We start from the raw sequence: 15,189 nt of genomic DNA, 5'->3' as shown, positions 1-15,189 counted from the left end.
GGCTTCTCATCTGACTTGCACCCTCTCAATGTCCTGCTGCCGGTGAAGGAGCTGTATCACATTTGGCCCAACTGCTGGGCACCTGGACTCGCTGGGAGCTTCCAGCAGCTGTGGCAGTGGCAGCGGCAGCGGCAGGAACCCTGGAAATTACGCTTCTGCCGTGGCGGGGGCTTCAGGTTGTCGATCGTTGTTGTCTGACCCGACTGCAGTGGATCGCACAATCCCAAGCACCCAACCTCCTCCTGACCGTCGGTGCACCACCTCTTCTCGCCGTCCCCAACCCCCCTCACGGCGCCGGAATCTGCAACAAGCCGTCGCCGAACAGGTGCGCATCTGTCCGGATTAACTCCTCGCCCAGCGACAACGAGGGGAATAACGCCGGCACCCAGCTGCACCTGCGCCGGCACGGGACTCGGGCGCCCCCGCCGCTTGAGTGCTTTGCCAGTGTCCTCGACCTCGTCGCCTCAGCCTCAGCCTCACGCAAAACCAGCGCCTGCCCTGTTAACGTTAGCGCTTCCACTTGCGCACACATCGCCCACACAGCCTCTGCCCGTATCGACAAGGCCTTGACCACTGCGCCAACCCCGTTTGACCCCCACAGGTCAGAACCGCGCCTCCATTCTCTCGATATCATCGAACTGCTGCTTGAAACTGAGAGCGCCGTCCCCCCCCCCTTCTCCCCCACTCCCGCTCCGCGCCCGCATGCTCAGTCCTCGGACACTCAGCACCGAGCATCTCTAACTGTGGGTGCCGTATCCGGACAGATTTCCCATGGTAGAGTGCGAATGAACAGCAGTGGGTGGTTTGATTGAGGATAAGTCTACAATGGCTGGATACGATCATGGCGGCGGCTCGGGAAGCGACTGGGGCCAGGGCCGCGCCTCTGGTGATGACGTTCCTTATCGAATGGACCAGGACACCGCCAACCTGGCCCCGCCATCTGCCCGGCACAACGGAGGTCATGGCAGCCCGGGCGGGAGACCACCGGCCTCGCCCGCGCTAAGCGCCGGCGACACCGACACCGAGTCAAGACGCAGCGGGGAGAGAAATCGGTCCAGACCGCGTGGTGCACGGTCTGCCAGCGGCCAGGTGCGCTCTTGCAAGAAATGCGGAGAGCCATTGACTGGGCAGTTCGTGCGTGCGCTCGACGGGACGTTCCACCTGGACTGCTTCAGGTGCCGCGTAAGTGCGCAGCGTGATGATGCCGAGACCCGAAAGCTGAGAGCCCTTGTTAACCGTCGCACAGGATTGTGGCCAAATTGTGGCTTCCAAATTCTTCCCGGCAGACGACGAGGATGGCGGAGGACAGTACCCCCTTTGCGAGACGGACTACTTCCGCCGACTGGGGCTCCTGTGCCACCAGTGCGGCGGGGCACTGCGAGGGTCATACATTACCGCCCTGGATCGCAAGTACCACGTCGACCATTTTACCTGCTCCCTGTGCCCGACCGTGTTTGGGGCTCAAGACAGTTACTACGAGCACGATGGCCAGGTCTATTGCCACTTCCACTACTCCACCCAGTTCGCCCAGCGCTGCAACGGCTGCCAGGCCGCCATCCTCAAACAGTTCGTCGAGATCTTTCGCAACGGTCAGAACCAGCACTGGCACCCCGAATGCTACATGATCCACAAGTTCTGGAATGTCCGTTTAAACCCGCCCCAGGAGGCGACCGTCCCCATCCGGGACGACCCCGATGGCCGCGAGCGTGTTCGCCAGGAGGAGGAGCGCATGGAAGAAAAGGTCTACCGCATCTGGAGCGTCCTCTCGTCCTTTGAGGAATCTTCTGCCGCCTGTATATCCGACATGCTCCTGCATGTGAGCAACGGCGCATATATCGACGGCGTCATGGTTGCCAAGCGCTTCATCTTCCACGTCGACATCCTCTTCCGCTCCGCCGACAGGCTCGATGCCACTATGGCCCAGCTCGATATGAACGGTAAGAATGGTACTGTGCGCAGTGCGGAAGCCTTCTCACTAATGCACTCGATGTAGCGCTCGCTTATGGACGAGAAGCAAAGCTTCTCTGTAAGAAGATCGTGGCCTTCTTCTCGCTGCTCTCCAAGACACAGGACAAAGCCGTGGGCAAGCCTGGCGTCACCCAGGATCTTTTGGGCCTGGTCACTGGCCTCGCCCACTACCTCAAGCTTCTCATTCGCATCTGCCTTCAGGGCGCGCTACGCATAGAGAAAGAGCGCACTACGGCCGATGGCCTTTTCCACTTCCTCGATGACCTCGGTGACCTCGAGACTCTGAAGATGGACGACAACTCCACCACCACCCTACAGCTGACGTCCGGAATGTCGCGGCTGTCGGCCCATGACTCAGACCAGTGCGTGCTATGCCGGAAACCGATTGAAGACGAGTGCGCCAAGAACGGCGACAAGAGGTGGCACCTACCGTGCGCCAGTTGCTACCGGTGTGGCAGGGAACTGGGGCGGAAGCTTCAAGATGCGCGCTTGAATCCTTACGATGGCAGGATACTCTGTACCACCTGCGAGCCCGACTCCGCGCCTAATGCCGCCCCGTTTGAGCACGTCACGAAGCTGCAACAGTACGTTTTTCTACTTCAGGTGGCCCTGGCCAGGCTTTTGGAAATCCTTCGGAGCAATGGCGTGCTTCCTTCATCTTCGAGCGATCCAAATGGCAACGGTTCCGGCACTGCCGACGGTCGATCCGGTCCACACGCGGGTGAACATGCACACCATCGTCGAGAATCGTCCTATGAGAGCGCGCTCAACGATGTGCGGCGACTAAAGAGCACCCGTCTGGATAAGCACCTGTCATCGAGCTTTAGGAAGGCTCGGACGTCTCGAATTCTTGATGGACCCGAAAGCAGCAGTGCGCGGCCTGGGTCGGCTGGCGGAGGCCCTGGCGAGGGAGGTCCGAATAAAGGTTTTCAGATCGTCGAAGAGCGAGGCCCGATTGATGAAGAGGACATGACGCTGCCTAACCAGGATGCCTTGACGCTGGATGACATCCCTCGGATTGTTGCTGCGGAACGGGCGAACAGAGAGCAGCGGCCTTACCCGCCGGCGCGACAGGAGTTCTTCCGTTCTCCAGGCACCGAGTCCAGGCCGGGACCAGGGGCTCCGGGTGGAAGCGGGCACCAGCGCAACCTCTCAGACGGCAAGGCAGCCGGAGCACGTGCGCCAGCTGATCCGTCCCTCCAGCGCACGCGGCGGTATTTTTCAGAACTCTCAGGGCTGGAATATTTCCTCGTGAGGCACCTGGCTGTGCTTACGATGCACCCCATGGTTAGCTCCGAGTTCACCCTCGAAGAGTTGCTCAGCTTCATTGAGAGCAGGAAGCCACCCACATTTTGGAAGAACATCGGCAAGGCCTTCAAAAACGACGGCCGCAAGAATGTCAAGAAAAGAGGCGTCTTCGGTGTTCCCTTGGAGGTCATCGTCGAGAGAGATGGTGCCGAGTCCACGGACGGCGTCGGGCCGGGCACCCTGCGGATTCCCGCCGTTGTGGACGATATCATCTCCTCCATGAAGCAGATGGATCTATCTGTCGAGGGTGTCTTCCGCAAGAACGGCAACATCAAAAAGCTCGGTGAGCTGGTGGAGAAGCTCGACAAGGAGGAGGAAGTGGATTTCAGCACAACCCATGTCGTCCAGGTGGCCGCCCTTCTGAAGCGCTATCTGCGGGAGCTGCCAGACCCTCTGATGACCCACAAGCTCTACCGGCTCTGGCTGGCTGCGGCCAAGGTCCCGGACGAGCAGAAGATGCGGCATTGTCTCCATCTGACGTGCTGCTTGCTCCCGAAAGCGAACCGCGACTGCCTAGAGATTCTGTTTTGTTTCCTGAAGTGGGTCGGATCGTTCCACCAGGTCGACGACGAATCTGGATCCAAGATGGACATCAAGAATCTGGCAACCGTCATCGCCCCCAATGTTCTCTTTGACAAGAACAAGACCTCCAGCCTTGACAGCGACCCAATGTACGCGATCGAAGCCGTGGAAGTCTTGATAGCGAACATTGAGGAGATGTGCTTGGTAAGAATCTTGTCTCGCTGGTTCTCCCTTCTTCCTGGTTGCCATTATTAACAAGAGTCTTAGGTGCCCGGCTACATAGTCAATGCCTTGAACGATCCGGCTCTCTTCGGCAGCAGCGGCGAGCTCACGACCAAGGAGATCCTGAAGAGGCTCTCAGAACGCGCGGCCAACGGGCTCGGTCCAACGCAGTACGCCGATGTCAGCGAGATTGTCGGCCGGCACGAGATCCCGAGCCGTCCCCCACCGAGGCGCATGGAGACCGACCCGTCGCAGTGGCAGCAGCAGGAGAGCAGTGTCCGACCAGTCCAGGAGCCGACAGCACCCTTCGCCGGGCCCCCTCACATGGGAACACCGTCCCCCAAGCGCGGTGGACCGTATGACGCGCCGCCGGCACAGCAGTCTCCGTACGGGCAGTTCGAGCACAGTGGCACGCCGGACGCCAACATGCGTGGCGGCCAGGGGCAGCGGGAGTGGAGAAATTCCGGGTGGGGGAGACAGAACAGCGGGTTGACAACCAGCACTGTCTAGGAGACGGCTGATTATGATCCTTCAGCTCTTTCGTCTTCCCGATGACAGGAAGCTTTTTGGTTTCGAGGTCTTTGGAGTGGGCGGCCGGGAGAGGGGGGCGTAGACGGCGTATTTGCAATGCATTCATTCTTTGCACGCAAGCATAGTTGCTCGGCGTTTTGAGATTCGTGCTCGTCATGTCTTCTCCTCTTCTTTTTCCTGTTCATGAACGAACATCTTTGATCACGGTGTTTTTTTTCTTTTCAGCAGCCAAGGACGAGCTGTAAAGCTGTCTTGGGCACAGGGAGCGGTGGTTGTGCACTGGCCTGATGGCAAGATCTTGCCTTATGTTTGGGAACAAACGGGGTGTTGATTTTCTTCTTCCGCTGTGGAAAGTAGGAGCAGGAAGCAAAGATGAAAGGACAACTTGGGGTGAGAGAGTGCCTGTTCCTCTTGGGATCATGAAGCTGGGTTTGGTTTTGCCCTGTGTTAGCCAGGTCACGGAGTACAGACGACTGAGGTTTAGCATCTTGCGAGGGTGGCAAGGTGGGGGATGGAGGGCTGGGAAGCTTGGGTTCTTCTGACCCATGGGAAGGACAAAGAAAAGATTTGGGCATTGGCATTCAATTGAGCTGGATGGGGTTGGAGTAGCTATTGGTCCTATAACGAAGTGTGGGTGTCGTCTTGTACGTGTGGCCGCACGTTCTTGCTCTGTGGATGAGCACCCAATATGGGTGATGGGTTTCCAGCAAGCAGGCATGAGTCACGAAAAAGACCAAACTTGTTCATTCACATGTTGTCTATCCCCGCGGCCGTTGGCTGGTCCCTTTGATCGCTATTGAGTGATTAGACATGAACGCATGAAGGAAACAAATGTGCGTCCTCATAGGTATCTATCAAAACATGCGTAAAACGCCCATGCTCGGAACTCTCGCACAAAGTCCTAGAACTGGCCAGCAATATAACATGGGCGAGTTCAACTGGGGTGCCCAAACCCTAGCCACGTCCATCATGGCATCCATTACTGCTTGTTCTGTTCCTGCTCCAACGCCCACTTCACCGCCCTCCGGATACCCTCGTCTAGGCTCACGAGGGGTTTGTACCCCAACCGCTTCTTGGCCTTGGAGATGTCGTAGTAGCGCGTCATGCAGGCATAGATGATGCGCTGGCGGGTGAACGTTGGCGGCTTGCCGATGGCCCAGCAGAAAGCCTCGCTCAGCGCACCGAGCAGCAGGCCGACGCTGCGCGGCAGAACCCGGACATGCTCCGTTCCGTGGGGGCAGCCGGCGGCAGCCCAGATGGCGCGGGCATAGTCCCAGAAGTAGACGGGGCTGTCGTTGGTGATGAAGAAGGCCTCGCCGTCGACGCGCTCGTGGTCTAGCGGAACCGTCTTGGAGGCAGCGGTGATGAGGAGGGCGCGGGCGGCGAGCAGGTGGGCGTGGGCCACGTTCTCGACGTAAGTGAAGTCGAAGAGGTTGTCGTTGTCCCCTATCTGCACGTTTGTCCGGCCTTGGCGGTAGACGTTGATCATGTGGTACAGCTGCATGGTGTCGCCCTCGCCCATGATGCCGGAGGGCCGGATGGCGCAGGTCAGGAACGTGGGCGATTCCGGCGCGCGGTTCGCGGCCAGGACCAGCTCTTCGGCGGCGGCCTTGGTCTCCGAGTAGTACTCGGTCTGGTCCTTGCCGCGGACCATGGGCCACCGCTCGTCGGCATTGATCAGATCGCTCTTGTTGTCGCTGATGACACTCGCCGAGCTCGTGTACACCAGCGCCTTGACGCCCGTATGCTGACACGCCTTGATCACTGCGGCCGTCCCGTCGACGTTGACCTTCTTGAACAGGGCGTGCGAGACACTGTCGTTGGCCTGCGGCGCGGGCGAGGCGGTGTGGATGACGACGTCGGGCTTGGCTTTCGCGAATACGGACTCGAGCTTGTCGACGTCGGTGATGTCGGCTTCGTAGTAGACCACACCATCCGAGTCGGGCCTGCGGTTGCGCGTGCAGCGCAGGTCGACGACAGACACGGCGCAGGTGTAGTCGCGCAGCAGCAAGCGCACAACGTGGTGGCCCAGGAAGCCGCAGCCGCCAATGACCATGACGGAGCCGAGCTCCGGCTTCTTTTCTGATACCATGGTTGCAATGCGGCGCTGCTGCTCCTGCCGGCAATCCTGGGGATCAATTGGCAGTGGTCGATGGTGGTGGACGTCGCTCCTGTGTCCAGCTTCGGCGTCTCCTTTCCATCGGCCTTGAAATCGGGGCTTCGGACGCGCAGAGACGGAGCCGTTGCTCTCTGCACCCATTCAGCCGGAATTACGGGGCGGCAAGGGACGCCATTGGTTCCCACTGATGCGGTCCAGGTACTGTACAGTACAGTACGAATTACTGTGCCTCTGTGCGCCCATGCTGCTTTCCACCGGGGCAAGGCAGCCGACACCTAAGGTAGCCATCCCCTCGACGAGAGCGCAACCTTGGAAATACCATCCCAAGGAACTCGCCTACTATACATGACAGAGGCTGACCAGGCGGCCTCAGTTTCTCGGCTGACCGTTTGAGTCCGCTTGCTGTTTCCGCCTGCCCAGCACAACCCGCCTATTCGTACCTCCCTTATATACGGAATACACTAATCTGGGCTGTTGACGTTGAACCGACATTGTCTGGCACTCACCCTTTGCACTATGAACCAGCATCGCATTTCGCGCTTCATTTTCATTCTTCTACTCATGTCTTGCCGTTAAGCCTTCAAGCTGCACTTTTGAACCTGCTCATTCTTATTGACCGGCCGCAATGGACAGGCCGGAAATGGAGATTCTCGTGCACATCGCTGCACCGGCCATGGCTGCTGATGACGCAAAGTACAGAACTCTGGCAGCTGCGTATCTGGCCTTTGAGCCACGGACAAAAACAGCGGTTGTGACCCATGCGCAGATGGGCACCGGGGAGGACATCGACTGCACGGAGGAGTCACAGCCTGAGGATGAGCTGCCCCGGCCGCAGTCCTCGATTCAGTCACCGCTCCTGTCATTCCGGAGTGTTGCCAACAATCTCAGTTCCCCTTTGCCTCCACAGGCCGCAGGGGGTTGCATCCCCGAATCCCAGCTGTCATGGCGGGCTCCTCCGAGCGTTATCCAAGACTCGATGCCGGATAACGACTTGGTCTATCCTCAGTACTGTACGCCGACGAGACTCTTGGAGCACTATGCATCCACCACTTTGGATAGCAGCCAGCCAATCAGCTCGCCAGTTCCCCAGGGTAGACAGACTCCCCCTCCTGCTCTACCAAATTCGCATGAGGAATTCCCGAGGCAGGAGGACGACGACGCTGCAAACAAGCAGCCAAGCGAGGTCAAGGATGGAAGTGCCGGCACCACAGACTCGCCCAGGCCGGGCAAATCACGCAAATCGCCCGTGGCCTCCGCACGATCTGCTGTTACGGAGGAACCACGGGGCCCATCCTCCTCCTGCCACGGCCGACAAGCTCGACCGACCTCCTCCTTTCGTGCCGAATCGGAGCCGCCTCTGGCCAAACGGCCCCGGACATCTCGAGACCCGCCTTGCGAGAAGCCCATGATTAGAAGCGCAAGCGACCTTGGCCCTCGGATCCGGAGAGCCGGCATCCTCCCGGCCCATCACCAGACTTCAACATACGACAAACTCGAAATCCTTTCCCCGCCGCCCCCGACGGAGAAGAGGGAGTTACGGCCGGAAGACATGATCACCGACGTCCTCGCCAGCCTCGCCCGCAACCTGGACCTGGAAAAGCGGTTCAGGCCCGAATCCCAGACCCGCGAGCTGCGCCCCTTCGAGAGAGGCTACTGGCTGGTCGACTGCACCACGTGGGACCCCGACCTGAAGCGGTCCGCGTGGGAGTACCTGGCCAAGTACCTGGGCAGCGGCGCCGCCGGCTGGGGCACGACGTGCAAGCGGGACGCCGCCTTCTCGTGGATCCGGCTGTACTGCTGGGGATGCGTCGTCGGGCACATGTACCTCGTGCTCTACCTGATGAGCAAGCGGCGGGTCCTGTACACGGGCACATCCTGGATTGCGGCAGACGGAGCACCGGTCGTCGTGATGGGCGCGAAGCAGGCGCCCGCATGACCGCGTGGATCCCATGGCCGAGACGGAGAAACGATCTACCGTCGACTTGTTCTCTGACCGTTCTGAGGTTTGGTGTTTCGGGGGCGTTAAGTGAGCGTGGGGCCTACGCAGATGATCGATACCCCGTGACAGCATTTCATGGAGTTGGGAGGGATATTCTTGGGCTTAGGCGACATTACATGTTTGGATAGGTTGACAGATAAGAGATCGCTGCAGAGAACGCCGTGACGCTGAAAGCTTGCAGTCAGCAGGACAGGTGTGAGGTGAAGCAATCTGGGGATTTACCCCATTTTTAATATCGGCATCGACTATGAAAGCACAAAGAGACCGAAGCACCATTCCCTTTCCCGGTATCCCTGCAACCAGCAGCAGAACACGTTTGATATCTGTATTGTACACAAAGCCAGCCAGGCCACCCCTGTAAGCCTGCAGGGACTAGAGAAGCCTCAAACTCCCGTCGGATACGGATCCTCGCAGTGCACAGACAGTCGAGAGCGCCATTTCACTCAACGTTGAGAAGCGCGGGGGTTCTCCTACAGACCGGCTTCTTTCCGGTATGCTTCTATCTCCCTCTGGTATCGGAGAGAATCGGTTGCCGACATCTCGATGAAGGGCTGGAGCAGGCGGATAATTAGCATCCAAAGCACGTAGGCAACGGAGGACGCGGGAGGACGCCCTCCGGCTGGATTGACCAGACATACCTTGCGCTCTTCCTCGCCGAGGTTCTTCCACTCGCTGGCGAGCCTGGCCGTCTTGGCGCTGTGGTCGAGGCCTGCTAGGTCTGCAGCGTGAAGACGCGATTTGAGATACGCGAAGTAGGGGCCCACGGTCTGTTTGGGGAACCGGGGGTCCGAGAGGGTGCCGACCCTTTGGACGCCAAACTTCCGCCGCAGCGCTTTGCGGGCCAGGTTAGCCGCGCGGATCTCGTGCACGGGGCGGCTCTCGATGAAGTTCTTTTTGGCAATCTCATTGGCGATCTTGTTCTGGCTCGCCGTGGCCTTCAGCTTCTATAGAGAGGTTGTCAGTTCTGGATTGCGCAATTCGATCGCGTGGCACAGAGAGTTCGCGTCCGGCGTACCTCTAGCTCGGCGGGCGGCAGGGCCTTGTACTCCGCGGCGACCTTCGGCATGAGGTCCGAAAATACAACCTGCGCACCCGGTGTCTGGCTCGTCAACTCCTTCATCCGCGTGGAAACGAACAGAACCCATGGCGCGGTGGGCAGCGGCGCCGGCTGTTCCTTCAGCAGCGCCTTCTTCTTCAAGGCATCAAGCTCGCGCCTTTTCTCCCGCTCTGCAAGCTTGGCCTTCTCTTCTTCCGTCAACTCCTTCTTCGGCCTGCTCGCTGCCTTCTTCGCGGCGGTCCGGGCTTTTGGCTTGCCGGTCTTCTTCTTCGCCGCAGCGGCTTTCTTGGTCTTGGGCGCTTCTGACGTCGATGTCTGCTTCGGGCGGCTGCGCTGGGCGAAACCCCTTGCGAAAACGGCGGCGACGCGGATGCCGCTTGGGATGCTGGGCGTGGCGCGCCGAGGAGCTAGCTGCACGGCAAGACGACTCGCGCTGCGGATCGGGAGCCGAGCCACGCGGACCTGCCGCACAGTTGCACGCCCGATTGATGACCACATGATGGCGACGCGGTGGGCGGTTGCGATGGTGAAGCTCAATGATCTGGTGTCGTCTTATCGCGTTTTGCGGTTGCAGGCGTGTCGAGCGGGCCGGCGCGACAGTGCTGCTGCTCCGATGGAATGCATATAGTTCCAGCAATTGACAGCAGGAAAGGGCAATTTTATGCGGTTGCTCTCACGGTCGCGTGCAAGAGCAGCTCCCTGTTTTGCTCAAACAGCTCCAGCCTCCCCAGTTTCCCTTTCTGGAGCTAGTGTATGGAGTAAGGTAAGGTAACTACCTTACCTAACGCTAGATGACGCTAAGGTAAGGTACCTGAACTTAATTGTTGACTCAGGTATGGAGGGTTGTGGGCGACCGATGCCGCGAGTTGATTGCCCGATACTGTTGCAGTACCTGAGCTCCAGATACACATGGAGGTCCTGCAGTATCTGTTGAGATCCAATCTCCTTTCTTTAGCGTAAGGAAAACGGTCGTCTTCCAGAGGTCTGTGATTTCCTAAATGCGACTTTCGGGCACTCTATGCGCTACCAAGGCCGCCCCCAGGTCTTCTATCGTTTGCAGTTTGCAAGGCTTGAAGTGCCATAGTAAGGTCTACCTAGCCGTACCGTGAAGCACATACAGGGTACTGTACGGATGACATCCCTCGAGAACAGATTCCGTACAAAACAGAATACACAGTACCGTTAAGCTCAGCCTGCACAGTGCGTGGGTTTTTCCGTTTCCGTCCTGCGAGTCGATGCTTGCCTGACGAGCGCTTGGACCAGTTTTCCTCGCACCACGCCATGTGTCTCCACAATCTCTGACCCGCAAGATTCTCGGCAGGAGTGACTTGCGGCTCTTCCCCAGACAACCATCGTCTTCGCCTTGGCCCGTCGTGGAACAGCATGCAGGACATCCGTCTCGTGGACTAACCAGTGTCGGCCGCTCTCAAAAGTACTCCTCACCACCAGTGACATCCGCTGAGCCACCGTCACTGAACCAGAAATGGCTCGGCCCAGAGACTCGCGCTCACCATCTCCTGCAGGAAGTCATGCTGCGCGAAGACGGAAAGATGATGAGCGGCGCGACCGCGACCGCGACCGCGACCGCGACTACCGCCGGCGCTCTCGCAGCCCTGATGTGAGTGGCCATCGAACATCTCGCTATGCCATCGCCTGGTTTTCTGACACGCTCCCCTCACAGCGCCGGTACCGCGATCGCGAACGTGATTATGGCCGGGAGCGGGATCGGGACCGGGACCGCGACTCATACCGCTGGAGGGACCGTTCCCTAGATCGCCGAGATGATGACTACTATCGAGGCTCACGACGCGATGGAGGGACCGCTCGTGACCGTCGTCGGTCACGCGACCGTGGCCCGGACAGGCCGCGATCGCCGGATCGCCGGGGTCCACGGGGTGGCGATGCCAGCCGAGACTACCGCGATAAGCGGGACGACTCTCGCGACCGAAGGAGCCGTCGTGACGGCTCACACGATTCCGCTTCCCAGCATGGCGATGGCGGTCGCTCTCGGGCTCACAAGGCGGACGGCGTAGCGGGCAGAGACAGCGAGGTGCGCACTCACCCCCGTCGGCGAGATCCCGTCTTTGAAACTGACGCAACCCAGGACTCGCAATCAGTTAAGTCCACACAGACCCAGGCGCAGACCGAGGCGGAGAAGAAGGCTGAGCGACTACGCAAACTCCAAGCTATGAAGGAAAAGCACGCCTTGAAGGAAGCCAGGGAAGCCGACGTTACTGCCGGAAGCACTCGTCAGCTCCTGGCCGAGATGGATCAGAAGGCCAGCGGCGCAGCGGATTTAAGGAGCCCTCTGCCTACCCAGGCGAGTCCTGCCCCGGCGTCACCTGCGGCTGCTGCCCCCGCTCCGTACGCCGGCAAGTTCGATCCAAAAGCCATCGCGAAGAACTCCAAAGCTGCACGATCTCAGTCCCCCGCTAAGCTGGGTGATGCCCAGCTGGGCGCCTCTGGAGGCAGGACGTCAGATGTCAGGACCGAGGCCAGTTCCAAGGGTGCCGGCCTGCTGCCGGCCAACAGGGCTGTCAGTGCATTCGGGTTCCAGAAAAACGCTGACGCCCAGAAATCGGCCTCTAAGCGCAAACTGGACATGGACGATGAGGAGATTATCAAACGCAAGCTCGTCAAGCTCCCCGACTTCGTTCCGGAGAATGCGGACAGCACGTCGCCTGCGGAGGGCGACGCGGAAGAGGATGGAGAGGAAGACCTCGATCTTCGAATGGCTCGGAATGAGGAGGATATGGCAGAGGCTCACCGAATTCTCCAAGAGAGGCGCGACGAGCGCATTCAAAAGGAGGGCATGGCGATGGACGTCGACACGGAGACGCCGAACGGGGAGATCAAGGACGAGCCAATGCCGCCAGTGCCTCCCACCGCGGACATTGAAGAAGAAGATGTGGATCCCTTGGATGCGTTCATGGCTGACCTTGAACACACGGGCACGGCAGGTGGCGTCGGATCAAAGCCTCCCAAGCCGTCGCAGAATGCGAAAAAGGGCTTCGAGCCAGAGGCATACTTCAGCGAGGATGATTACGGTTTCGAAGCGGACAACGCCGACCCGGCTTCCATTCTTGCCATGGCTGCCAAGAAGAAGAAGAAGGACATTCCGACTGTCGACTACAGCAAAATCGAGCTCAACCCGATCCGAAAGAATTTCTGGGTCGAGCCGCAGGAGCTGAGCCAGATGACCGAAGAAGAAGCGGCCGATCTGCGGTTGGAATTGGACGGCATCAAAGTCTCGGGCAAAAACGTGCCCAGACCGGTCCAAAAGTGGTCACAATGCGGTCTCACCCGGCCGATTTTGGATACCATCGAAGGACTCGGCTACGAGAAACCGACGCCGATTCAAATGCAGGCGCTGCCTGTCATCATGTCGGGCCGCGATGTCATCGGTGTCGCAAAGACGGGCTCTGGCAAGACGATGGCCTTTGTCCTTCCCATGCTCCGCCACATTAAGGACCAAGACCCGGTAAGCGGGGATGACGGCCCCATTGGCCTGATCATGACTCCGACCAGAGAATTGTGCACCCAAATCTACTCGGATTTGCTGCCGTTCACCAAGGCGCTGAAGCTTCGCGCGGTCGCTGCCTATGGCGGGAATGCCATCAAAGACCAGATCGCCGAACTGAAACGAGGCGCTGAGATCATAGTCGCCACGCCAGGACGGATGATTGATCTCCTTGCGGCGAACTCGGGCCGGGTTACCAACCTCAAGCGTGCCACGTACATCGTTCTCGACGAGGCGGATCGCATGTTCGACATGGGCTTCGAGCCGCAGGTGATGAAGATCTTCAACAACGTCCGACCTGATCGGCAGACGATTCTGTTTTCTGCCACCATGCCCAGGATCATCGACGCGCTCACCAAGAAAGTCCTTCGAGAGCCGGTCGAGATCACGGTGGGCGGCCGCAGCGTTGTGGCGCCGGAGATCACCCAGGTTGTTGAGATCATCGAAGAGAGCAAGAAGTTCGTCCGCCTGCTCGAGCTCCTCGGTGAGCTGTATGCCGACGACGACGATGTCCGCGCCCTGATATTTGTGGAAAGGCAAGAGAAGGCGGACGATTTGCTGCGCGAGCTCCTGCGGCGCGGGTACGGCTGCATGTCGATCCACGGTGGGAAGGACCAGGAGGATCGGAACTCCACCATCTCGGACTTCAAGAAGGGCGTCTGTCCTATCCTCATCGCGACCTCGGTGGCGGCGCGCGGACTGGACGTCAAGCAGTTAACCTTGGTTGTCAACTACGATGCGCCTAACCATCTCGAAGACTATGTCCACCGCGCCGGCCGGACTGGGCGCGCGGGCAATACCGGCACTGCCGTCACCTTCATCACAGAGGAGCAGGAGAATTGTGCGGTCGGCATCGCAAAGGCTCTCGAACAGAGCGGGCAGCCCGTGCCCGAGCGTCTCAACGAAATGCGCAAGGCGTGGAGAGAGAAGGTCAAGGCTGGGAAGGCGAAAGATGCGAGCGGGTTTGGCGGCAAGGGGCTGGAGAAGCTTGACAAGGATCGCGAGGCCGCGCGCATGCGTGAGCGCAAGACGCACAAGGCCGAGGGCGAGGAAGATGACTTCAAGGAGGAGGAGACGGCGGAAGATGGCAAGAAGGACAAGGCTACGTTGGCCATCGAAGCCGCCGCCTCGGCCATCGTCTCCCGTGACGCGGCCAAGGCCGAGGCCGAGGCCAGGGCCGCCGCTGCCGACGGCGCAGCCAAGACTGGCGCGGCGACGAGCACCGGCAAGGGCGGCGGCGGCGCCCTTGACAAGGCGGCGTCCGCCATCAGCGAGATCAACGCGCGGCTCGCGCGCGCCGGTCAGCTCCGTGCTGGACAGCCGATCGACAACAAGGGCCCCGACGCCGGGGCGTTCCACGCGACGCTGGAGATCAACGACTTCCCCCAGAAGGCTCGGTGGGCCGTCACCAACCGTACCAACGTGGCCAAGATCCTCGAGGCCACGGGCACGTCGATCACGACCAAGGGCAACTACTACCCGCCCGGCAAGGAGCCTGCGCCGGGCGGCGAGCCGAAGCTGTACATTCTCATCGAGGGCGACACGGAACTGGTGGTTAGCAGGGCGCTAGCGGAGCTCACGCGGCTGCTTAGGGAGGGCACGCTGGCTGCTGCGGATGCCGAGAGCCGGGCGCCGGTGAGCGGCAGGTATACCATTACCTGATACTTTTAGGGTTTTATTGTTTTGTTTTGCGTTTTGCCGGGAGAGGTGCGCGCTGGTGGCCGAGTAGTTACATCAGGGTGAAGCACATGAACATCGTTACAGCCAAGTTCATTCTCCGACAGTCCTTGAGTTGCATTTTTTGGGGGGTTGCGGTGAGACGATAAGATGTGGCTTCGATTTTCTGCTGGTTTTTAGACGCATGACGCGGGCGTCTTCGCGCAGCGCCAGTGTTTCCAAAGCAAGAATGGCCAAACACGCTCAAGCCAAATGAACCTCGACGC

The 15,189-nt window shown here is 59.6% G+C and overlaps 5 protein-coding genes across 5 annotated transcripts; 3 read left to right on the top strand and 2 right to left on the bottom strand.

Moving 5' to 3' along the window:
- The first annotated feature begins 430 nt into the window (after positions 1-430).
- Positions 431-4,631, top strand: THITE_2112195 (uncharacterized protein). The gene is made up of 5 exons (XM_003651613.1): positions 431-601; positions 765-1,182; positions 1,247-1,937; positions 1,994-4,002; positions 4,066-4,631. Exons 2-5 carry the CDS (start codon positions 826-828, stop codon positions 4,528-4,530), a joined length of 3,522 nt encoding a protein of 1,173 aa, XP_003651661.1. The 5' UTR covers positions 431-601; positions 765-825; the 3' UTR covers positions 4,531-4,631.
- Positions 4,632-5,530: 899 nt separating this feature from the next.
- THITE_129164 (sterol-4-alpha-carboxylate 3-dehydrogenase) lies at positions 5,531-6,733 on the bottom strand (the record flags this gene model as incomplete). Its single annotated transcript, XM_003651612.1, has 1 exon — positions 5,531-6,733. The coding sequence occupies exon 1, from the start codon at positions 6,641-6,643 to the stop codon at positions 5,531-5,533; it is 1,113 nt and encodes a 370-aa protein (XP_003651660.1). The 5' UTR covers positions 6,644-6,733.
- Positions 6,734-7,157: 424 nt separating this feature from the next.
- THITE_2112193 (uncharacterized protein) lies at positions 7,158-8,688 on the top strand. Its single transcript, XM_003651611.1, has one exon. The coding sequence runs from the start codon at positions 7,296-7,298 to the stop codon at positions 8,604-8,606; it is 1,311 nt and encodes a 436-aa protein (XP_003651659.1). The 5' UTR covers positions 7,158-7,295; the 3' UTR covers positions 8,607-8,688.
- Positions 8,689-9,042: 354 nt separating this feature from the next.
- Positions 9,043-10,311, bottom strand: THITE_2112191 (uncharacterized protein). Its single transcript, XM_003651610.1, has 3 exons — positions 9,685-10,311; positions 9,308-9,613; positions 9,043-9,220 (listed from the first exon to the last, which is right to left on the bottom strand). Exons 1-3 carry the CDS (start codon positions 10,222-10,224, stop codon positions 9,140-9,142), a joined length of 927 nt encoding a protein of 308 aa, XP_003651658.1. The 5' UTR covers positions 10,225-10,311; the 3' UTR covers positions 9,043-9,139.
- Positions 10,312-11,049: 738 nt separating this feature from the next.
- THITE_2112188 (uncharacterized protein) lies at positions 11,050-15,073 on the top strand. Its single transcript, XM_003651609.1, has 3 exons — positions 11,050-11,344; positions 11,408-11,776; positions 11,831-15,073. The coding sequence occupies exons 1-3, from the start codon at positions 11,210-11,212 to the stop codon at positions 14,906-14,908; spliced, it is 3,582 nt and encodes a 1,193-aa protein (XP_003651657.1). The 5' UTR covers positions 11,050-11,209; the 3' UTR covers positions 14,909-15,073.
- The last annotated feature ends 116 nt before the right edge of the window (positions 15,074-15,189 follow it).

This window comes from Thermothielavioides terrestris, chromosome 2 (genome assembly GCF_000226115.1).
Source record: "Thermothielavioides terrestris NRRL 8126 chromosome 2, complete sequence".
In the NCBI taxonomy this organism is placed as follows: domain Eukaryota; kingdom Fungi; phylum Ascomycota; class Sordariomycetes; order Sordariales; family Chaetomiaceae; genus Thermothielavioides; species Thermothielavioides terrestris.
Note: the sequence above shows the minus strand (reverse complement) of the source record. Positions and strands in the feature narration are given on the sequence as shown.